General features: G+C 41.3%; 1 protein-coding gene and 1 long non-coding RNA gene across 4 annotated transcripts in view; one reads left to right on the plus strand and one right to left on the minus strand.

Moving 5' to 3' along the window:
- The window catches only part of PRSS12 (serine protease 12), a 137,594-nt gene that overhangs the window by 66,511 nt on the left and 46,521 nt on the right, over window positions 1-24,562 (minus strand). For 2 of the 3 annotated variants that reach the window (XM_041758661.1, XM_041758660.1), the window contains exon 1: window positions 1,045-1,794. The exons of the other annotated variant lie outside the window; for it this stretch is intronic. In XM_041758661.1, the coding sequence (XP_041614595.1) occupies window positions 1,045-1,441 (397 nt within the window). In that variant the 5' untranslated portion in view covers window positions 1,442-1,794. Of the gene's footprint in view, window positions 1-1,044; window positions 1,795-24,562 lie in introns of those variants that run through there. 3 annotated transcript variants of the gene reach the window in all.
- Window positions 8,454-24,562, plus strand: part of LOC121493088 — a 44,303-nt gene continuing 28,194 nt past the window's right edge. The window contains exons 1-2 of the long non-coding RNA XR_005988373.1: window positions 8,454-8,568; window positions 21,033-21,109. This is a non-coding gene — a long non-coding RNA (uncharacterized LOC121493088). The remainder of the gene's footprint in view (window positions 8,569-21,032; window positions 21,110-24,562) is intronic.

The following is a 24,562-nucleotide window of genomic DNA, read 5'->3' on the forward strand; positions in this document are numbered from 1 at the left end:
CTTCCCTAAGATAGTTACTATCTCTTTTTCCTTTCTTCTCTCTTCACTCACTGATGATATTCGCCAAATTGTGCCCCAGAATGGGAACATCATTTTGACAAGCTGGATTCTGGCTGGGAAAATTTTGCCACATTTTTTCAGAGGTCAATGATGAGAGAGTGAAGGCAAAAATGTACCACCTTCCTCCAGACGGACCCCAAGGAGGGGTCTACCGGGGGGGGGGGGGGGGGAGGTTACTGGTTGTCCTATCAGATCTAATATCTCCCTTTCCAAAACAAGTAATTAGACTGTATCCCCCTTTTACTGTGCCTCTTTCATGAAAATACGGTAACACCCCGAAGGCGAGGCAAGCCGACCTGAAGGGCGCGCACCCACCCCACGCACACAGCCCCCACTAGTGCACACGCACACACACGCGCACACACACACACGCACACACACACGCACACACACACGCACACACACACGCACACACACACGCACGCACGCACACACGCACACACGCACACACACGCGCACACACACGCGCACACACACACGCACGCACACACGCACGCACACGCACGCACACACGCACACACACGCACGCACACGCACACACGCGCACGCACACACACGCACACACACACGCACACACGCACGCACACACACGCACACGCGCACACACACGCGCACACACACACGCACACACACGCACGCACACACACGCACACGCGCACACACACGCGCACACACGCAGCACACACACACGCACACACACCGCACACGCCACACACACGACGCACACCACGCGCACACACGTACACACACACACGCACACGCACACACGCACACACGCACACACACACGCACACACAGCGGCAGGACCACCTCAGAACCCGGGGCGCAGCCCTCACGCACAAAGCTCGCCTCGGCAATTCAGAGCCACGGGCCGCGGTGTTTCGCGTACCTGGGCGGCGGGCAGGCAGCGGCACCGCGGGCAAGGCGAGCCCGAAGCCCGGCGCCCCCCGCAGCACGTCTGGGGGCCTCGGCGGGGCCACTCACCGTGCCGGCAGTCGCAGTAGCCCCAGTCCACCCGGCCGCGGCCGCTCCCGTAGAAGCACCAGGGAGCGCCCGCGCCGTCCGGGCTCCTGCACAAGTTGTGGCGCTGCCCTCGCAGCCGAGCCCAGCTCGCCGGGGGCGACCGCTCCAGGAAGGGCGGCACCTCCGCCCAGCGCAGGCAAGGGGCACCCGAGTCCGTCTGGTTGACCCAGGGCTCGCCGGCCGGGCAGTCCCCGCGGTGGGGCCGCGGCGCGGGGGGGAGGTAGGGAGGGCGCCGGGGACCCCGAGGGGGCGCGTGGCGAGAGCGGCGGAGCAAGGGATGACTGGGGACTGCATCGAGGCCGATCACTTCGGGGAGCGCCCCGAACACCAGAGCCACCGCGAGGCGGGCGAGCGTCATGGTGCCGGAGCAGCAGGGTTTGGTCCATGCTCCCCGGCTCCTCCGCTTCTGCAGGGCAGGGGGAGGAGGGGGAGGAGGGGGCGGGGCTGCGGCGTCCCTCGAGGCCCCCCCTCGAGTCTCCTCCCGCCCCCCGCACCTCGCCTCCCGCCGCGGCTCCCGCGCTGAGCCTCCGCCGCTGCCCCTCGGAAGCGGAGAGGACTCGGCCGGAGGAGGCGCGGGCCGGGCGGGGGTGGCGGGGCCTGAGCCCCAGGTAGTCCGCGGAGCACGGGCCCGGGAACTCTGCCCCCTGGCTGCGGGCGCGGGCGCGGGCGCGCAGTCCCGTGCGGGAGCCGGCCCCCGCCCCCCCCACCCCCGCTCGGACCCCCCGCCCGGCACCCCCGCCAGGACCCCCTCGGACCCCCCGCTAGGACCCCCTCCACTCCGCCCGGACCCCCGCCCGGACCCCCCGCTAGGACCCCCCTCCCCTCCGCCCGGAACCCCGCCAGGAACCCCCCCCCCGGGCCCCCTCCCCCCCCCCCCCCCCGCTCGGACCTCCCGGGGCCGCCCCCCGCCCCCAGCCGGCTGCGGGCCTCGGCGTCGCGGTGCCCCGGACACAAGCTCCAGGGAGCCAGGGCGGGGGAAGGTCCTGGCCGCGCCTTGCCCGGAGGCAGCACCGCCGCGCCGGCTGGGGCTCGCCGGCTTGGCACCAGCCCCTGCAGCATCTCCCCTCCGCTCCCCGCGCCGGGTCTCGGAACCTGCAGGAGGGAAGTGTGGATGGACCTAGTCGCAGCTCTCCCCTGTAAGTCCCAGGATAAAAGTTTAAAAGGCGCCCGAGGAACGTCGAAGCCATCTACTGGAGTGTGAGCGCCTCAAGGACAAGACGCTTCGTTGAGCTTCATATCCCGGTGCTTAACACTGTCCCCAACACTTCTTGGGCTCCAATAAACATTGGCTGAAATTAAATTCCTGAACTGACCCAGGGAGAGGAGTTTGAGCCTTTCTACTTCCTGCCTCCCACTTTCCTCCGGGTGCCCTGGACGACACCAGTTGTTTGGTTATTACTGGGATTCAGTGAGGCCCTCTTAATACCAAATTTCCTTTCTAACCAGAGAAGACTTCATCCGTCCGGGCCTCCATCCTATCCAAAAATCCAGCCCTCTAACACCTGTCTCGCTTTTGCAGGGCAACGAACTGGGGTTAAGCCGACACATTTGCCTCTCCAAAGCAGACTCGCTGCTGGCAATTTTGAAGCCACCCTGTTGGCCTGACCGCATTTCAGTAGAGCCTTTAAACGGCTCCACTCATCATCCTAAAATAAGTCAGCTTCGAATTTTTTATTAATCACTGCAGTTGGGTATCTTAAGATTTCTCCTTTCAGTGGTTCCTGGCCACGCTACTGAAGCTAAACAAGGAAAAAGAAGGCCAAAGAGACGATGATATTTTCTTTCTGGTAATCATTTTTTAAGTGCAAGGGAGGACTACTATCCCGCAATTTAATGTACCCTGAAGAAAATCTGAGTATAACTTAAACATTCATTGTTAAAACCTAGGTTCTTTCTCTTTCTTTCTTTCTTTCTTTCTTTCTTTCTTTCTTTCTTTCAAGATTTTATTTATTCATGAAAGACATAGAGAGAAAGAGAGGCAGAGACACAGGCAGAGGGACAAGCAGGCTCCATGTGGGGACCCCAGGATTCCTGCACGCCCTGGGCTGAAGGCAGACACTAACCCGCTGAGCCACCCAGGGATCCCCAAAACCTAGGTTTCAATTAGAAACTGATTTTCTGGGAATCCCTGGGTGGCTCAGTGGTTTAGCACCTGCCTTTGGCCCAGGGCGTGATCCTGGAGTCCGGGGATCAAGTCCCACACTGGGCTCCCTGCATGGAGCCTGCTTCTCCCTCTGCCTGTGTCTCTGCCTCCCTCTCTCTCTGTGTCTTTCATGAATAAATAAATAAATAAAATCTTTAAACAAAAACTGATTTTCTTCTCTAACCTAGCTCAAATAATCCATTTTAGTTTAACTTTTGTGAATTATTTTCTTGATTTTCCCCACTCCTATTTAACTAAATATTTAATTTTATTTCAGTATGAGTTGGGTAAAAAGAGTATTAGGAATCCCAAGCTGTATTTGTCAAATCTTTATTCAAGATGCTTGTATGCACTATTTTAGGGTTTTCTTTAACTAAACTAATTTTTCTGGCTCCAAAAGCATAATTAAAAGGGTACTTGTGGAAGAGAGGTTGATTAACTTACTTTAGAACTCACCAATCACAGATTCTTGATATAATAGGCAGCGATTCTGATAGGAGTTGTCCACCCGTTTCTCCACCTTCTGCCTTGGGATTCTGGCTGCCTTGCTTAGATCTTGCTGCCCTCCCTCCCCTGCGGTGGCTCCTCCACCAATTATTTTCACACTCGGTGGGGGTCTGCTGGCAGACCTAGTTCCTATACATCTGTGTACCTTGAAGAGGGTGAAATCATGAGAGAGAAGGGAGTAAAAGAGAAGATTGTTGGAACTCAGCTCCAGAGGGGAGAGATGAGAGATGCCTGGGCAGGCTGGCCTCTCCTCCAGCCCCCCGTACTACTTAAGAGCTAAAGATTTTCCAAGGTCGACTTATATTTAACATTATAAAGCTGACACAGACAAAGTGGAGTTACCCACAGAAGATTCTACATCTGGATTTAATAATGTAGGTTTTAAAACATCTTTCCTAGACAATAAAATTGCATTTATGTAATTGGACTATGAATTTAGGGGCCTCGATTTGGGTTTTATCCTCTATTTTACAGGCAAAATATGACCTAAACAAACGTATCCTTTACATATCACTTCCCTCCTCTGCTAATATTTTCCTTCCCTCTCTTCTTTCATTCCTCCTTGCTCCTACCAACATGCAGACATTTAGGATATCCAGGCTCAGTCAAATCCATGAAATGCATTTCTTTCTCCCACCCCACCACATTGCAGCATGTGTGCGAGGGGAGGAGGGGTGTTTGCAAGGAGAAATTCTCTCCTGTCTGGATTAGTCAGGACCTAGCCACAGATCCCTCCTCAGATTCTCATCACCTCGTATCACAGATATCAAAGCCAAAGGAAAGGGGAGTCAACTCCATCTTGTTACAGCTGCAAAACCCCTTTGCTGATTTTTTTTTTCTGCCTTGCAATCCCTTCGGCAGCAAAAAGGAGCAAGGAAAAGGAACGGAAAGAAATTAGTATTTGACACCTTGCAGGCATTCCCCTACCACAACACTTAGAAGGCCCCAGGAGGTCCCCTATAATACCCCTTGTCAGTTCTGTGACCTCCCGGATTCCATCATGCAACCTCATTGATTCAGTCCCAATCAACCTCATTGATTGAGTCCCAAGAGCTCAACTACCCACAGCCTCTTGGCTTAAAACCTAAAAAAGTGAACAGGGGCATCTGCTTGCTCATATCACAGCAGGGAGTCTTGGGGATAGGCGTGGGGTACATATACAACTATGTTTTATGTATATAAACACTTGGTTTTATGGTTGTTTAGGAAATGATTTTACTTCACATGTGTGATGGGTTGAATAGCTCTTGTATTTGGAAATACAACCAATATGCATATTATTTTTACAGAGTTCCAAAAACCAGTATACAAAATAACTTTTGGAAAAGTTCCATTTGCAATTTGGGTACTGCCTGTATTTGGAAAAGCTAAGTTTTTGAACATATGGCATAAAATCAGCATTTACTTGTATAATTCCAAGCACAAAAAATTTGTTAAAAGAACACTGAGCACTGCTCTTTCACATAAAAGGAAAAAAATATCAAATTATATGAAAGCCTGTGTGGGGGCCATGGGAGATTTGAAATTATAAGACATTATCAGGCTGTTAGAGCAGAGGAATACAATAAGAGAATAATATATTTAGCTAAACGTTTAAGAAAATAAAAGGTCCAGAAACAGATGATGAATTGCTAAATGAATGGTACAGTGATTCAGAGGCAGATGTCTACAGCTAGCAGGATGTCTCTGGCAGCGGAGGGCCCACATTCTTCTCTGCCAGCCTTCAGTCATGAAGATGTCTGAGGACCCACAACTGCAACAGCAGCCTAAATATAACAATATATAAATACATATATGGACTGTATATAGTGTTGAAGAGCAAAAGATAAGTTCTGCTTAAGTCATTTGATCTCTATTTTTCTCATTATTTAAAATTGAATTTTCTAAAAAAAAGAACAAAGTACCTTTTTAAAATTTTGATTTTTTAAAAAAAGATTTTATTTTTGAGTAATCTCTAACACCCAACATGGAGCTTGAACTCAGAACCCTGAGATTAAGCGTCACGTGCTTTTCTACAACGATTAATAAATGGAACTTACCCAGAGAAACAAACAAACAAAAAAAAGAGTTCCATGCCCCACCAACTGATCCAGTCAGGCACCCTAAAATTTTTATATTTTTAAAATTTTATATAATCTTGGTATAATCTCTATATGGAAACTAATCCTACAGATTCATTTTCAGTATTAGTCAAATAATACATAATACAAGAGATGAGGAGTATATATAACATATATTTTATATATATCTCAAAAATATATAGTTACTTCAGCTTTGGAATCAAACCAATGCTCAGTCTGGCCTAGTTCTTCCTATGGGATCTGTGGTGAGTTCCCTTACTTCCCTAAGCCACCGGCTTGACAAGAGGGACAATAATAGTACTTGCATGATAAATTTCTGCGTGGAGTAACAATATAATGCATATAACTGTTGAACATAGTACTTAATAAATGCCAACAATGGTACAGTAGAATATTCTCAGTAACTGCTTTTGAACTCTTAACCACTCAAATTAAGTCACCCCAGTGAGAACCTGCCTAAACAAAGCACGAAGTGTGTACAGAGCTCCCTTCCCACCCAGCTTGTACCTCTTAGTTACTGCGCCTCAGTAATTCCCCTCTTGGATGAATGACAAACACAAGGCTGCTCTAGCTCCACTCACTGGAGCATTTGTCTTCTCTGATGTGTTGGCTTTCTCTACCCCTCAACAAGTTTGGTCTCTGAAAGCCAATGAAACACTAAGTATTTTGAGTTAAAACACTTTTCCTGAGGAGTTTGCGGAAGCATAATGAGTGGTTTTCAAACCCCTCAGTTGCAGGTGGGCTGTGGCCACAGATGAAAAGAATAAAGATTGGAAGAAAAACAACACTAGAACTTCTTGCCAGTGATCTGAGAATCACAGAACCTAGTGCTGAAAAGGAGTTAGAGCTCCAATTTTCTGTCAAATGCAGCAATCCTTCTCCAAGTGAACTTCTAGCTTTTTCTCGAAAAAAAAAAAAATTTTTTTTTAAAGATCTTATTTATTTATGGGATCCCTGGGTGGCTCGGTGGTTTAGTGCCTGCCATAGGCTCAGGGCATGATCCTGGAGTCCCGAGATCAAGTCCCACATCGGGCTCCCTGCGTGGAGCCTGCTTCTCCCTCTGCCTGTGTCTCTGCCTCTCTCTATATATGTATATATCTATCATGAATAAATAAATTAAAAAAAAAGATTTTATTAGGGATTAGGATTAGGTTCAAAAAAAGATTTTATTAGGGATTAGGATTAGGTTCAAATCCCTGTTTTTTGTTTCTTGGCCTCCAGGGGGTACTTAAAGATTCTCCCCCAATACTTATAGATATATATTTTTAAGATTTTATTTATTTATTCATGAGAGACACACAGAAAGAGGCAGAGACATAGGCAGAGGGAGAAGCAGGGTCCTCACAGGGAGCTAATTGTAAAAAGCCTGCCTTTGTCTAGGCTTGTCTTCCATGCATAAATGTCCTCTGGAGAACTCATTTCCTGAGAATGGGGGTGAAATATGGCATGTGGGTAGAGGTGGAGGTAGGATATAGGGATCCTGGCTCCCTACTTATCAATCGCTGCTAACCTCTCTAAGTACAGTTTGCCTATCTGTAATACAGAGAGAACAATTCTACGTAACAGAGTTGTAAGAATTAGAAACAGTATGTTAAGTGCTAGACACTGAACAAATGACAATTATCAGGACTTTTCGGCTTCTTCTAGGAGCCAAATGGCAGCCAATAAACAGTCACTGAACAAATGTAAATGAGCTTAAAAAATGTTTTTGGGCAGTATAGTAATATAGTGACTACAAAAGGATCACAAACTAGCAGCTAGGTGGATGAACATGCCATCCAGATATATTTTATTTGATATAGGACTATTTTAAAGTTGATTTTCATGCATTTTAAAAATCAGTTGTTTGCAAAATTATGGACTACCAGCTTCCCTTGTGTATCTGTTAGAATGTTTTTTCTGCTCCAAGTAAAAGACACCTCAACTCCAACGGCCTTAAAATAAGGCATTTTAACAGACTTTATGACCTTATACAATCAGAAATGCAGATTTCTCCGGGGTTGATTGCGTCAGTGCCTAGCTATGTCATTAAACTTCCAGGCTCTTTCTCTCTCTCCGTGGTCATCTTAGTGCTAGCTTGCTTCATCTTAGACTCTCAGCAAATAACAATGCATTACAACGAGATAGAAAAAGACAAGATTAAAAAAAAAAAAAAAAAAGAAAAAGAAAAAGACAAGATTGTTCTTTCTGTGCCTCTTTTTTAGGAGCAAAGACCCTCTCCCAGAAACTTCCTCAGAGATTTCTCCTCACATTTAGTTTGTCATTATTGGGTCACGTGCCCGTTCCTGAACCATTCAATAGCAGAAAGTATAGACTTATTATGATTAGCTTGGATTGATTATCTGGAGTGTAATGTGGGCTTAGGAAGAGACTGACCCATATACATAGTACCCTTGAAAAATGAAAAGATCTGCCAATACGGCGACCCAAATACCCACATGACAACACATGTCTGTTTCCATCCATAGACCTAGGGAACAGTCTTCAGTTCATCATGGCCACCAACTGCCTGGACTTTGTATCTTTCTTTCTTTTTTTTTTTTTTTTTTAAGATTTTATTTGTTTATTCATAGAGTCAGAGAGAGAGAGAGAGAGAGAGAGAGGCAGAGACACAGGCAGAGGGAGAGGCAGGCATCATACAGAGATGCCCGTTGTGAGACTAGATCCAGGGTCTCCAGGATCACGCCCTGGGCCGCAGGCGGTGCCAAACTGCTGTGCCACCGGGGCTGCCCCCTGCCTGGACGTTGTAAGTATGTAAGTTTATTACATTTTGTTTATACTTTTTTACCTGGCAGGAATTTCATGCCAAATTATGATGCTTCATGGGCATTTCAGCTTACAGAGTCTGGTGACTAATGAATGGGTTATTTTTCAGTATCTCTAGCAAGGTAACAAAAATTTTGTCCTACAATTTAGCAGCTTAAAAACAACAAGCATTTATTATCTCACAGAGTTCCTGAAAATCAGGAATCTGAGGCTGGGTAAACTGGGTGTTTCCGAGACACCTTCACAAGGTCTCTTGTAAAGCTGCAGTCAAGTTTCTTTGCGGATGGGACGGGACGATGGTTGTCTGAGTGACTGACTGTGCTAGAGGATCTGCTTCCTAGCTCACTCGTGGAGCTGCTGGCTGAAGGCCTCAAGTTCCTCACCATAGGAACTTCTCCACAGAGCCACTCACAACATGACCTTGGCTTCCCCATGCCAGTGATCCAAAAGAGCAAGAAAATGACCAAGACAGAAGCTGCAAAGATTTTTATAATCTAGTCTCAGAAGTGACACATATTCTATCACTCACATAGTAAACTGCCCCTGGTGCAGTGGAGGAGGGGACTACACAAGAGTGTGGATTCCAGGAATTGGGGGGTCATTGGGGGACCATTGCTAAGGCTAACTACCATAGTTCTGCAAAATTGCTATATAACAGAAAATTTAAACAGATACTGTTGGGAATCCCTAGGTGGCTCAGTGGTTTGATGCCTGCCTTTGGCCCCGGGTGTGATCCTGGAGTCCTGGGATCAAGTCCCACATCGGGCTCCCTGCATGGAGCCTGCTTCTCCCTGTGCCTGTGTCTCTGCCTCTCTCTCTCTCTCTCTCTCTCTCTCTGTGTCTCTCATGAATAAATAAGTAAAAATATTTATAATACAAATAAACAGATATTGTATCTGTAGTGTGCCTCTATGAATTGTCTAAATACTAAATATCTTATGGAGTGGGTTGCCAGTTAAACAATCGTTTTACATAAACCACAGAGTCCTCTCTAAACACATGTCTGAATTTCCCAACAATTGCATCTCCCACTCTACTTTCTGAACAGACTCATCCTTATGCTTCATCTGGCTGAAAGAAAATAAAAGGTTTTATCAATGATTTCAGATATTCAGACTCCTAGTAAAAGACTCCCAAGTGTATGAGCTACCTGGTAAGACTCAATGTGTCAACCAGTCTGGCATTATTAACATTTTAACAGGACAAAAGAATGTGTGGAATGGACAAAGGAATTATGAGATTTCTGACATTCCCTTAACTGAGTCTAGGGGAGCAGTGATTTAGATAGGAAAGGTGCCTCTTAAAATCATGTCACTTGTAAGGTTGTCCATATTAGAATACTGCTAATTAGAATACATACAAAGAAGCATAAAGTAAAACAAAAATAGCCGTGGTTTAATTTGATGAAAAGACTACAATCGTTTTCAGTTAAATTGTATTCACTATCTAAAACAAACAAATCCCAACATTTTGTAATGCAACAATGTTTTTTCTTCTTCAAGAAATTAAGTTACACATATTTCTGTTGCTTTCTACACAACATTCATCTGAACAAAACCCCCAAAGCACCAAAAGGCCTACATTTATTCATAATACTGCTATAATAACTAGAAACAAAATTTGTTGGTGGAGCTGAAATCAGAAAGAATTTCTTTTTTTCTCCCCTTTCATAAAATAGTTATATTGTGAAGGACATATGCCCTCATTTTGGTACTGAAAGTTAGATACAGTTTTGAAACAGAGACTCATTGGCAGTATTTATAGCTGAGTTATGTAATAAAACAAACTCAGGGCATTAAAAATATGACGTTACTTGTTACTCTCGAATTGCCTTTATTTTTAGAAAGCTTAGAAACCTTTACCCAGTGTAAAAAGGCTCTATGTATGACTCAATATTCTTTGCTTATCAAATGGTCATGAGAAAGATGAACTTGGCCCATCGGTCAACAAGGAAAACAAGATTTGGCATATTGCATCACTTATATTGGTGCTCACAGCTGGGTCTAAAGCAAACACAACTTTATGGAAGATGTTGGGTTTCTAATCTAAGAATCTAAAATAAGAAATATTAACTAGGAAGGTTTTGTTCTGTTAAAGAATGGCTGTTAATGCAGTGCATATGTCTTGTGGAAAGCCTGTCTTCAGAAATATTTTAAGTAAATTATTTCAAAGAATCAAAAATAACTTTGAATGACATTAACCTTTAGAACTTACCAAGCTCAACAGGGCATATAATGATTACAGCAGAAGGAAGAAACCTGTAAGAAATGGACCTTTTGAAGTGAAGAGTTTAAACTGCTTAAACACTGAAAAACAACAACGAAAAAACCCTGAACAATAACATTGTTCAAATTCATCTCAGCAGTTTGCTATCAATTTGACCATTTGGGCAAGATATATGACCTCTCTTTTTTATTTTTTATTTTTTTATTATTTTTTTAAGATTTTATTTATTTATTCATGAGAGACACAGAGAGAGAGGCAGAGACACAGGCAGAGGGAGAAGCAGGCTCCATGCAGGGAGCCCGATATGGAACTTGATCCCAGGACTCCAGGATCACACCCTGAGCCAAAGGCAGGCGCTAAACCCCTGAGCCACCCAGGGATCCCCAATATATAACCTCTCTAAGCATCCTTAAATTGTTATGAGAATTAAGTGGGATAATTTTTGTAAAACACTTACTTGGGACCTTGGCTTTGTTTGTTTGTATGAGGGAAAAATCAAAAGAATATTAATTAAAGAGAAACTGAACAGCGTTTATTTTTTTTATTTCTTTTTTTTTTAATTTTTATTTATTTATGATAGTCACACACAGAGAGAGAGGCAGAGACATAGGCAGAGGGAGAAGCAGGCTCCATGCACCGGGAGCCTGACGTGGGATTCTATCCCGGGTTTCCAGGATCGCGCCCTGGGCCAAAGGCAGGTGCTAAACCGCTGCGCCACCCAGGGATCCCTGAACAGGGTTTAATTAATTAATTGCTATTACTGAAAATAATAAATGGCTTTGAAAACTGCTGGTCATTAACAGAAACATTTTCAAAGAAATTATGTATTTATAATATCATATTATGCAATGTAATTATTAAGGGTAGAGCTGTTCAAACTCCAACTCTGCTTCTTGCTACTCAAGTGACATCAAGCAAATTGCTTACTTGTTAACTTTTAGCTCAGCTTACTCATCTATAAAATGAGGATAGTTCTAATACCTATCTCAGAGGAGATGATTGATGATTAAATAAAAACATGATAACAGCATGGTACCTGGCATATAGTCAGTTCTAGATAGATGATGTCTACTAATACTATTATTAAAAAACAAGTATAGAATAAGACATCTAAAGTTCTGGTGAGAGAAGATGAAAAGAATATTGGCTTGTCTTTACTGCTTTTATTTTTTTTTAATTTTTTATTTATTTATGATAGTCACAGAGAGAGAGAGAGAGAGGCAGAGACACAGGCGGAGGGAGAAGCAGGCTCCATGCACCGGGAGCCTGACGTGGGATTCGATCCCAGGTCTCCAGGATCGCGCCCTGGGCCATAGGCAGGCGCCAAACCGCTGCGCCACCCAGGGATCCCTGTCTTTACTGCTTTTAATTGAATATGGCACACACTGGGTCACAAGGCTGTCTTTTGAGAAAAGGAGAAGAGATGTAAGTTCTTGATGTGGTTTATGAAACTACAGGTTCAGTAACAAGCTTGGCCTGCCTAGGAGCTAAGTAAACACTAGGTTCACTGCTCCCAACTCATTGATGCTTAAAAGCGAGCATACGATCCTCTGCCAACAGAAAATACTGATCCGTTAACATAAATGTTACCTGAAAGAGCTTCTATATACCTGTGCTTTCTTTTAAAGAAAGGGAAAGCAAAGACTCCTTGTTTCTAAACATTTTAAGGTGCTCACCCTAGGCTTTTGCATGAATTCCTGAGTATTAAAAGGCCAAAGGAATGAGAAGAAATTCCATTTGCTCAGCCCTGGATGGATAATGCTTCCAAAGCTTCCTTGCAGGCTATTGTCAGCTGTAAACGATTTTATTCCCCCTCCTTTCCCCAGGCCCCCTCCATCACACTCTCTGAAAAGTCATCTATATCCTTGGCAGATTTCTAATAGTTAACTTTTCCATTAGAAAAAGGGAGTATTACAAGTAATGTGACTATTGATAAGCAGAATTTACTAAATTTTTCTTAACATTAGTAATTAAAATTATCCTTTGTATTGTCACTGTTCCATCTAAATAAGGGATACTATATTGTCTGATGGACAGCACACAGATTGATGACCAATGGCCATTATGTTAAATTCTACTTAGCCATCTGACAGCTCAGATCTTTGCTACCTTCTCTGAGTTGCATCCATGAGTGACAAAGCCACCTCAGAGTGATACTGTGCAGAGAAGTGAAAACTGCTATGTTGACTACTTCATCAGCACTCTACAAATGGGATTTTTTATGTCCCATTTTCCCCCTTTGTATTAGCTCAATGTTTGTTCAATATTTTTAGAGGGGGGACCCTGGCTCAGTGGTTTAGTGCCACCTTCAGCCTGGGGCATGATTCTGGAGACCCGGGATGGAGTCCCACATCGGGCTCCCAGTGCATGGAGCCTGCTTCTCCCTCTGCCTGTGTTTCTGCCTCTCTCTCTCTCTCTCTGTGTGTGTGTGTGTGTGTGTGTGTGTGTGTGTGTCTCATGAGTAAATAAATAAAATCTTTATATTATGTGTGTGTGTATATATATATACATATATATATTATTTTTTTTATAGAGGGCTAATGGTTTTTTTCACTACTAAAGCACGTGTTGAGAAAGTATCATAATCCAGACTGAGGTAAAACTGTTAAGGAAAAGTGTAGCCCCTTGAGAAACATGCTAGCCTTAAAAAAAAAAAAATCTCATCCAATGTTTTTGGAGTCCTGATGTCTAGGAAATAATGTGTACTTAATTAAAATCTTAGCTTCTTTGGGAAAGAAGTGAACTTTGTCTTTTAAATTGGTAGACAAAGGAATTCAGACCAAATTAAAATGCTGCAAAGCCTTTGAAACACAAAACAAACAAAATATTACCGCTATTATGCATTGGTGCTTTTTTGTTTTCCAACACAGGAATTTGACATTTTTTTAGCTTTATTAAAAATATATTAGGGAAAAAAAATATATTAGGGATGCCTACATGACTCAGTTGATGAAGTGTCTGCCTTCAGCTCAGATCGTGATCCTAGGCTTCTGTCCTGGGATGGAGCACATCACTGTTGGGCTCCCTGCTCAGAGGGGAATCTGCTTCTCCCTCTCTCTCTGCCCCAACCCCGCTCAAGTGCCAGCATGCACACTCAAGCTCTCTCGCTCTCTCTCAAATAAATAAATAAAATCTTTTTTAAAAAATGAATAAAAATAGGGCAGCCCGGGTGGCTCAGCGGCTTGGCGCTGCCTTCAGACCAGGGTGTGGTCCTGGAGACCCGGGATTGAGTCCCACGTTGGGCTCTCTGCATGGAGCCTGCTTCTCCCTCTGCCTGTGTCTCTGACTCTCTCTCTCTCTCTGTGTCTCTCGTGAGTAGATTGATAAAATCTTTAAAAAATTAAAAATAAAAATATAAAACACTTAGGCCATTGAATTTCAGGTTAGGCAGCATTTTTGTTTTTTCTTTTAATGGAGAAATCAGTGGTCATCATCTCCATTTTCCTCTGGATTTCAAGTACCAATTGTGGTAACTACAACACTATACTTTGGGTTGACCCCTGGGCTGCCTTACCTACTGGCAACGGTAGCAATGAGAGTTTTGCCTTAGTTCTGGGCACAAATTTCTAAACTAAAGCTTGAGGACATTGGGTATTACCTGGGCTTTAGCTCTATTTTCTGTTTTCCCTATTATAAGGGCTCTATATGGGACGCCTGGGTGGCTCAGTGGTTGAGCGTCTGCCTTCAGCTCAGGGCATGATCCTGGAGTCCCAGGATTGAATCCCACATCAGGCTTCTTGCAGGGAGCCTGCTTCTCCCTCTGCCTGTGTCTCTGCCTCTCTCTCATTCTCTGTCATGAATAGATAAAATCTTTTAAAAAAATAAAATAACAGCTTTATATCCTAGTCACCCTCTTTTCTCCATATCAACATAGAACAATGCTAGTGTAAGGGACTCAGGCCTTTTCTGAATCTTCTCCAGGTCACAGGTGTCCTCTACTTTAAACCTTCCCTTTAAATTCTCTTTGCAATTAAGGGGCACCCAAGTAGCTCACTCAGTTAAGTGTCCAACTCTTGATTTCAGCTCAGGTCATATTCTCAGGGTCCTGGGATTGAGCTCTGTGGGGGTCAGGGTGTCTGTGCTCAGCAGAGTCTGCTTCAAGATTCTCTCCTTCTCCCTCTGCCCCTCTCCCTGAGCACAAGCATGTGCATCCATGCTCTCTTTCTCTCAAATACATAACACTTTAAATAAATTCTCTTTGCAATTAAAAGAAATTGTTTCTATGTGGCCTACTGTGATGACTTTGTCTTAGACACTTTGTCATTTGTTTATTTTCTTTGGCTATACTCTGTTTCTATTATTGTTGCTGTTTTTTTTATTGTGTCCCTCAAATGCATCCAGTTCACTGCCATTTCAGGCCTCTTATACTTGCTGCTCCCTCTTCTAAGAATGCCCCTTCACAGAGCCAGTTCTTCATCTCCTAGAACTTAATCAGCTATCACCTCCCCAGATAGGTCTCTCCATTCTTTCTTTTTTAAAACTATTTATTTATTTATTCATGAGAGAGACAAGGAGAGAGGCAGAAACATAGTCAGAGGGAGAAGCAGGCTCCCTGAGGGGAGCCCTATGTGGGACTCCATTCCATGACCCCAGGATCACACCCTCAGCCAGAGATGTTCAACCACTGAGCTACCCAGCTTGCCCTTGGTCTCTCCATTCTTTACCTAAAACATTCATCATCAAACCTCCTCCCAAGTCACTCTCTATCCCATTACACTTTTCTTTTTCCTTCATAACACTTACCATTTTCTGAAATAATCTTTGTCTTTTACTATGTATAATGTCTGACTCCACATTCCATCAGGGCAGGGATCTTGTCTACTTTTGTTCTTTACAGAATCCCTGGTGTTTAGCACAAGGCCTATAGATATTTTACAAGTATTTCTTGAATGAATGAATGAATAACTGTCTTCCCCTTCTTCTCTATCTAAAACTTACCATTTTAATCAAAATCCATTTTTTCCCTTACAAAGATCCTTTGAGATCTTTGACTCTAATCCACATTGACTGAAACAATGGTTCTCATTTTTAAAAATATCAGACTACCTGTTAGAACTCCTCACCACTCTAAGTTTTAGTTGCTAGTCAACACTAACCCAAATAATCCCCTTGATTTTAGGTTGGAACCTATAAATTAAGAACCCGATACGTTCTCAGCAACTATTCAGTGAGTATGAAGTCCCTTAAGGGATTTGCCCCAAAACTTGGCTCAGGACTCTCAAGAGTACCACCAGCCTATCCCCAGAAGACTCTAAGGAAGAAGAGAGGTATAATCTCCAGCATTTAAAAAACAATTTGTTTATTAGTAATCTCTATACTTAATGTGGGGTTTAAGCTCACTCTGGAGATCAAGAGTTCATGCTTTATTGACTGAGCCAGGCAGGAGCCCCTAGTCTCTAACTTTTATTTTATTTATTCTCTCTCTCTCTCTCTCTTTTAATATTTGTTGTGTATTTGAGAGAGAGAGACAGACAGAGAGAGAACAAGTAGGGAAGGGATAGAGGGGGAGAATTTCAAGCAGACTCCCCACTGACTGAGGAGACCAATGTAGGGCTGGATCCCACAACCCATGAAATCATGACCTGAGCCAAAATCAAGAGTCAGACACTCAAGCCACTGAGCCAGCCAGGAGCTCCTAATCTCTAACTTTCATACCAGTTTGCTCAAGACAGGAAGACCCCATCCAGGCCCATTCTAGTCTTGGCTATCAACAGGTATCAAACCAAAGTAAGCCCTATATAAAATAGGTAAGTATTTTTAAAGCTTTGTACTTCTTGCTTTTCCCTATTTTTCACTTTGGGGGCCCTCTGGATCCCTGCTTTCCTAGGTCTAGTGCTTTCTTGTTACATAGGAGGTAGCCTCAGGGGTCCAACTGTTGGGCTATATGCTTTCCTCTTCCTACAATTTCCTAATCACAAACACTTTTCGATGGACAGTATTGAGTTCTTAGTGTTTACAAGTGGTTAATTTGACAAATTCCTTTGTGCTAGAATCAAAGAATCCTCAAGGCTTCTTCTCCATCTCCAACACTCTTAATTGTAGTTTTTAAAATAACCATCCACTTTGGTGTGTCACCCAGAGAAATGAGAAAAGAGGTTACAATTCTAGACCAGGTAAGAAGTGAAGGCAAATAACAGGTTGAGACAGGTGCTTTTGATGAGTAGCTCAAATTCTTCTGGGTATGTGGCCAACAACTTTCACAGATTTCCAGGACTTGTTAAAGAATCAACTTAAACATGTCCTACGAGGAAAAAATAAAATTCTCTACTGGATGACTTTGATTTTTAGGGTGATTTCTAGACATCTATATTCCCAAATTGTTCTCTCCTCATTTCTTCAGCCATCTTTCCCTCTGAATGCTCTCTTTGTCTCTTCCCACGCCCATCTCAGTGATATTTTTTCTACACAGCTTAGTCAGCCAGAAACTGTTCTCCCTCTGCACTGTTTGTATTTTCTCCTTTCACATATATGCCCTTCATTTATAAAAATCCCTCTTTTGAAATCTGTTACTTGTATATTGGACATACCAGCTCTGAAATTTTCCCCTCAGGAATAAAATAAGGAGAAAAACAGGAGAAATAAAGATGAAAGAAGCAGTGGATCTGTTTCTCATTTTCCTCTGTGGGGCTAAGGGAAAGACAGGAACCAGGCCTTCCCTTGCTACAGAAAACCTACTAACCTTCTCTCATCCCTCTTGATGGATTAAAACCCCAATTATCTGTCTCAAGTCATTAGGCTGTTAGAGAAATTGTTTGCCTTTTATTTATGTTCTACTCTATTAATATTAACATTACTAATAGTGATCATAACAAAAAGCAATGAAATTACCTATATTCTTTTCATTTACCTAATCTGGTCTTCATTTTTTGCTATCATTAAAACAGGGCAGTATAAAATATCAACAGTATATTAAAATAATAAAACTATTCCCTTTTAGTTAGGTACGCCATGAAAATTTTAACATAGTAGAAAGATATATGAGTATCTTTGAAAATTACTTATATATCTATATATATCTCTATATATGAGTATCTATGAAAATTACTTACATATTATATATGTAATTATTCATAGGCACACCATGAATGTTTTAACATAGTAGAAAGAAATATGAATATCTATGAAAATTACATATATATTACATATAAATGTATAACATATATTATACATATATTACTTATACAATATATAACTTCACATAAACTTTAAATTTACAATTTCAGCTTTTTAAAGTGAAGCAAAACCACTTGGAGATATAAGTTATAAAGTATGTGTGGTAAAAAAAATAAATAATAAAATAAAGTATGTGTGGTGTAACTGTAAGATTATATCTCAACTTTTCTAGAAAGCATGAAAAATGCAAAAAAAAAAAAAGAAAGAAAGAAACATGAAAAACACAACTCCATTTTGACCACAGTGACACTGTGTCTGCTGAAATTACAATGAAGAAGAGCTGGGATGCTTGAGTGGCTCAGCAATTGGGCATCTGCCTTCAGCTCAGAGTGTTATCCCAGAGACCAGGGATCGAGTCCCGCATTGGGCTCCCTGCATGGAGCCTACTTCTCCCTCTGCCTGTCTCTGCCTCTCTCTCTCTGTGTCTCTCATGAATAAATAAATAAAATCTTAAAAACAACAACAAGGATCAAGAAGAGGCTTTTGTCTCTGTCTATAAATGAGCTCTGTGTTTACAGAGCAGTATATTTCTCCAAGCTATTGAGGATGGGCTTGTTACTAAAGAGATTTAGGTTACTCTCTGGTATGGCTTAGTCAGTGTGATAATGAGGGCATGAGGGAAATTTCAAAAAACAGTTGGTCTTAAATAGACAATGTGAATTTAGCTGGAAAGAGGCATAGATTACAAACATCAAAAGACAAGAACTAGTATTGCGTTCTAACAGCACAGTGGTCAAAGGTAGCAGGAAATGAATAATGAACACAAATGTGAATTAACTCAACCCAGAGTGACCAAATAATACTCATGTTTCTCCATTTAATTAAGAATGGTGTCAAACAAACAGATAGGAAATTTCTTGGTGTTTAGAAAAATACTGACTATAAAATACATTAATAAATTCTAGTGGAGAAATTACACAAGCACTATTCTAACAGCACTATTTTTAAAAATATTTTTAAAAAATATTTTATTTTTAAGTAATCTCCATACCCAACATGGGGCTTGAACTTACAACCCACAAGAGTCACATGCTCTACCAACTGAGCCAGCCAGGCTCCCCTAACACCACTATTTTGACTAATAAACTTAAAAGTCTGCTTTATGTTTTGTGCCATTTCAATAATAACAGTGTTCATCACTTGATAAGTCCTGGCAATGATGAATAAATTGAAGATATATTATCTCCTTTAATCAAACCAGCAACCCTGTCAAGACAGACATTTTACATGAGGATAGTGAGGTTTGGTGGAGTTAAATAATGTGCTAGACCTTAAAAGATGAAACTAGGACTCAAAGCCAGGCTTTATCAGATGCCAAAGCACTTGCACTTCTCTGCTGCTCTGTGATGCCTCACCCTGGATGCAAGCAGCTTATAAGCAGCAAGAAGGGCACAGGCTTTCTTCTTTTATTTTTTATTTTTTATTATTTATTTATTTATTTATTTATTTATTTATTTATTTATGAGAGAGAGAGAGAGAGAGAGAAGCAGAGACACAGGCAGAGGGAGAAGCAGGTTCCATGCAGGGAGCCTGATGCAGGACTCGATCGCGGGACTCCAGGATCATGCCCTGGGCAGAAGGCAGGTGCCAAACCGCTGAGCCATCCAGGGATCTCCAGCTTTCTTCTTTCAAACAGATGTGTGCAGGACTTTGTGAGCTCACCAGTAAAAAACTAAACCAAAGCAAAAATATAAAGCACTAAGGTTTAAAAAAAACTAAACAAAGCCAATGGATTTCAGTGTCTGAGCTTTGTCTGGTTTCTTTGGTGATGAAATAGAGTTGAACTTGTGAGCCTCTCTGTAAAATGGAGATATTCATGGGAGAAGATATGCAAAACATGATAATCCTAGGACTATTGTTCTTATAAAATACATCCATCTCTTTCAGACAGCAACATTAGTCATGACTTACACATTCTTTTAAAAATACATCACTGAGACCATTTAAAGTTCCGAAATGTGTTAGCACAGAAATAGAGTAACAGTTGTTGTAACCAAATTCAGGGCTCCCCTCAGATATCTTTTATTGACATTATGTTGATACACAGGAACATTAAAGCCTTTGAATAAAGTGCTACATTATCAACATAAAGGATTTGGTGGGAAATAATAGATGTTTCAGTTTCAGTTATTCCATTCAAATGGATGTTTCAAACAAGTGGCTTTCTAGTTAATAAATATGTTTATAGATATTTTAGTTCTTGCTTAATGCCTTGTTCTACTCTATTCTAGAACTTATTACAGTCCTGCAATTGTTTGCTTCTAGACCACTCACTTAATAAACTGTGAGCCCCTGGCGTGCAGGGCCTATATGTGTGTGATCCCTCTTTGTACAGCCATGGCCTTGATAATGGCCTAGTAACTAGTAGACACTTATATTTTTACTTTTTGGAATATATATATAAAACAGAGTTTCTCAACCTTGGCTCCATAGATACTTTGGGCCAGACAATTGGGGTGGGGGGCATTGTGCTATATGTACATTGTAGGCATATGGCGGTATCCCTGACATTCACCCACTAGGTGCTATCTACTCAACTTGAAGTATCCGCAGACATTCCAAATGTTTCCTGGGGGGCAAAACCACTCCACAGGTTGTGAACCATTTACATAGAAGGATGCATACACACAGAGAGATATAAAAAAATGATGCTTTTAATGATTTTTTCAGATTTCTTTGAATAGGTTAACAAGTACATGGACTACAAAAAAACAAAAGTACAAAAGAATGTATAATAAGGGGTGCCTGGGTAGTGCAGTTGGTTAGGCAACTGGCTCTTGATTTCCACTCAGGTCATGATCCCAGGGTCATGACATGGAGCCCTGCGTTGGGTTCCACGCTCAGTGGCAAGTCTGCTCACGGCTCTCTCTTTCTCCTTGGCTCCACCCTCATCCCCACCTTGCCCTCTCTCTAAAAATAAATAAATATTTTTAAAAATGAAAAAGAATATATAGTAAAAGGTAAATCTCTCTCTTTCATCTCTCCCCAACAGTTTCTTGTCTTTGTATTTTATTTTTTTTATTTTTTATTTTTGTCTTTGTATTTTATTCTAGACCTGAGATGTTCAACGCAGATGCCACTAGGTATACACGTGGCTATTATGCACTTGAGATGTAGTTTGTTCTGAGATGTAAGTATAATATACAATGAATTTTTAAGACATAAATGAAAAAAGAGTGTAAACTATATCATTAATAATTGTTTTACATTTATATGTAAGAATATTTTTGTTAATATTTTGGATATATTGGGTAAAATAAAATATACAATTAAAATTAATTTCACCAAAAAAAATAAAAATTAAAAATAAAATTAATTTCACCTTTAAGAAAACAATTTTAGGGATGCCTGGGTGGCACAGTGGTTGAGCATCTGCTTTGGGCCCAGGGCGTGATCCTGGAGTCCTGGGATCGAGTGCTGCATCCAGCTCCCGGCATGGAGCCTGCTTATCCCTCCTCCTGTGTCTCTGCCTCTCTCTCTCTGTCTATCATAAATAAATAAATAAATCTTAAAAAAAAAATAAGAAAACAATTTTACTATGGCTACTAAGAAATTTAAAATTATATATGTGACTTGCATTCTATTTCTATTGTAAAGCACATTTTTAGAGAAATTTTCTTTTGGGTTATAAACTTAGAAATATGTGTATTTAATGTTGTTAAACTTAATACTTTTCCATACATTGCTTTATTTTGTACTTAGCATAAATATAGCATATGATACTTAGTAGATACCTAATAGATGTTTATTGAGTCAGTAAACAATTGAATGACTACATATATACATATATAAATATATACATACTAATTCGTATACACATATGGTGTTTTTTACATAGGACGTTCACATACTTTTATTTGATTCTCATAACATTGAATATAAATATTTAGCCATCACCCTCATTTATCTCACATGTGAACTGGATTTAACAACATTTTTGTGAAGATTAAATATATTTAGATAACTATAAAGAACTTAGAACAGTACCTATCAGATTACAAGAACTATATATCATCATCCTTCTCTTCTTTGTTATCATAATTGTTTTTGTGTTAACTGTTTTTTTAAAGATGAGGACACCAAATCTCACAGAGAATAATGCCCCTACATTACATATCTAGTAACACGGCTGGTCATAATTGGAATCTTGTGCTTTGACTTAGAATTTCAGTGCACCTGGGAGGCTCATGGTTGAACGTCTGTCTTAGGCTCAAGTTGTGATCCTGGAGACCCTGGATCTAGTCCCACATCTGGCTCCCCATGGGGAGTGGGAGTCTGCTTCTCCCTCTACCTATGTCTCTGCCTCTCTGTGTGTGTCTCTCATGAATAAATAAATAAAATCTTAAAAAAAAAAGTCATGCACTCATCTCTATCTTATGCTGCCTCATTATATTTATTTACTTAAAAACACAAAAAAGGAAACTCAGTTTCCAGATCATGTTTTTAAATTCCATCCCCCTAGAGAAGCAATCAAGTGCCTATTTCCAGGTCTGGATCAGTAAAGCACAAACCTGGAATACTGTGATATGCCAAATAAGGAATGCTTAAAAATTGAGAATATACGGGAGTTTTGTGTACATTTCTCAAACTTTTGTTTTTTAAAAAGATTTTATTTATTTGAGAGAGAGTGAGTACAAACATGAGTAGTGGCAGAGGAAGAGGGAGAAGCAGGCCCCCCACTGAGTAGGGAGCCCGATGTGGGGCTCGACCCCAGGACCCTGGTATTATAATCTGAGCAAAAGGCAGATACTTAACTGAGTCACCTGAGTGCTCCATTTCTGAAATTTCCAGTAATTCCAATTATTTCAAAATATTAAGTTAAAAACATACACAAATATTTAGAATGTCAGAACATGTATCCATGTAATTTATGGGTTAAAGAAGTATAACCAGAGGGCACCTGGCAGGCTCAGTCATTAGAGCATGCAACTTTTGATCTCAGGGTGGTGAGTTCAAGCCCCACATAGGGCATAGCGATTACTTTAAAATCTTTTAAAAAAGTATAAGCACAATGGAAGTTGATATTTAGGACTGAATGAAAATGAATTTACTTATCCAATTTTGTGGGATACAGCTATGATGGCAATTGGAAGGAATTATAAAACTTTAAATACCTATATTAGAAAGTAACAAATATAATGGGATAAAGTGATATTATGTGCTTCCTAATGTAATGCATTTGAGGGAGACATATCCTCTTTTCAATACTTTTATCAAAAATATTTCAAATGACCTAATCATGAGGAAACAATCAGACAAACTGAAATCATAGAACATTTATTCTACAAAACATCTGGTCTTGATGCTTCAAAAATGTCAGTCATGATAATCAAAGAGAAGATAAAACACTCCTAGACTGAAAGAGGCTACAGAAACCCATCATCTAAATGCAATGCCTGATCCCAGTTTGGGTAGGGTTAAAAAAACAAAGCAAAACAAAACAAACCAGGGATGCCTGGTGGCTCAGCGGTTGAGCATCTGCCTCTGGCTCAGGGCGTGATCCCAGGTGCTGGGATCGAGTCCCACATCGGGCTTTCTGCATGGAGCCTGCTTCTCCCTCTGCCTCTCTCTGTGTCTCTCTCATGAATGAATAAATAAAATCTTTTAAAAAGTTATCATTGTTATTATTTAGACAACTGGGGAAATTTACAAATAACAATATTGCTTTAAGAATTAAATTTCTCAATTGTGATAATAGTTTAATGTTTAGAGCATGTAGATGGGTAGTTTGTTCTGTAGGGATGAGCAATGATATTAGCAAAGATAAAGAAAGATAGATGACAGATAAAACAAATGTAGCAAATAAATTAACACTTGGGATTAGAGGATGAGTATTCTGATAGTTGGGTGTTCATTGCTTGGTATTTCTTTTCATTGTTTTTGAAGGTTTGAAATTTAAGAAACATTTGTTAAGCACTATGTTCTGGCAAAGATACAAAATAAACAAGGCTCTCTTCCACAGGGAAACTCTACGTTTGTGGAAAAGATGGCATGACTGAATTGCTATAGTAAATGCTGATAGGGGCAAGAATATAGATGTAAAAAAATTATGCAGTAAATAGGGAGGAAATTTAGTTAATAAAAATTATCATTATTGAAAACATAAAAAATAAAGAAAAATCTAGAAAATCAAAATTCTTACATTTTATGGTCCATAGATTACAAAAAATATAAAAAATAAAAACTGAGAAAATTAAAATTCTTATATCCCATGGTCCACAGGTAAGTATTATTAACATTTTATTTGTAATAATATGAAACTATAGTTCTTTACCTGATTTTCCAACTTCTTTTTTTTTTTTAAGATTTTATTTATTCATGAGAGACACACAGAGAGGCAGAGACAAAGGCAGAGGGAAGAGCAGGCTCCCCACGGAGCCCAATGCGGGACTCCATACCAGGATCCCAGGATCAGGACCTGAGCCAAAGGCAGACGCTCAACCACTGAGCCACCCAGGCTCCCCTTTCCAACTTCTTTTTATTTTATTTATTTATTTGAGAAAGAGCATGAGAGAGAGAGCAGAGAGCAAAGCAGGGGAGGAGGCAGGATGGGCAAGGAAGAGAGGCTGAGGGAAAGGGAAGC

Source organism: Vulpes lagopus, chromosome 6 (assembly GCF_018345385.1).
Source record: "Vulpes lagopus strain Blue_001 chromosome 6, ASM1834538v1, whole genome shotgun sequence".
Lineage (NCBI taxonomy): Eukaryota > Metazoa > Chordata > Mammalia > Carnivora > Canidae > Vulpes > Vulpes lagopus.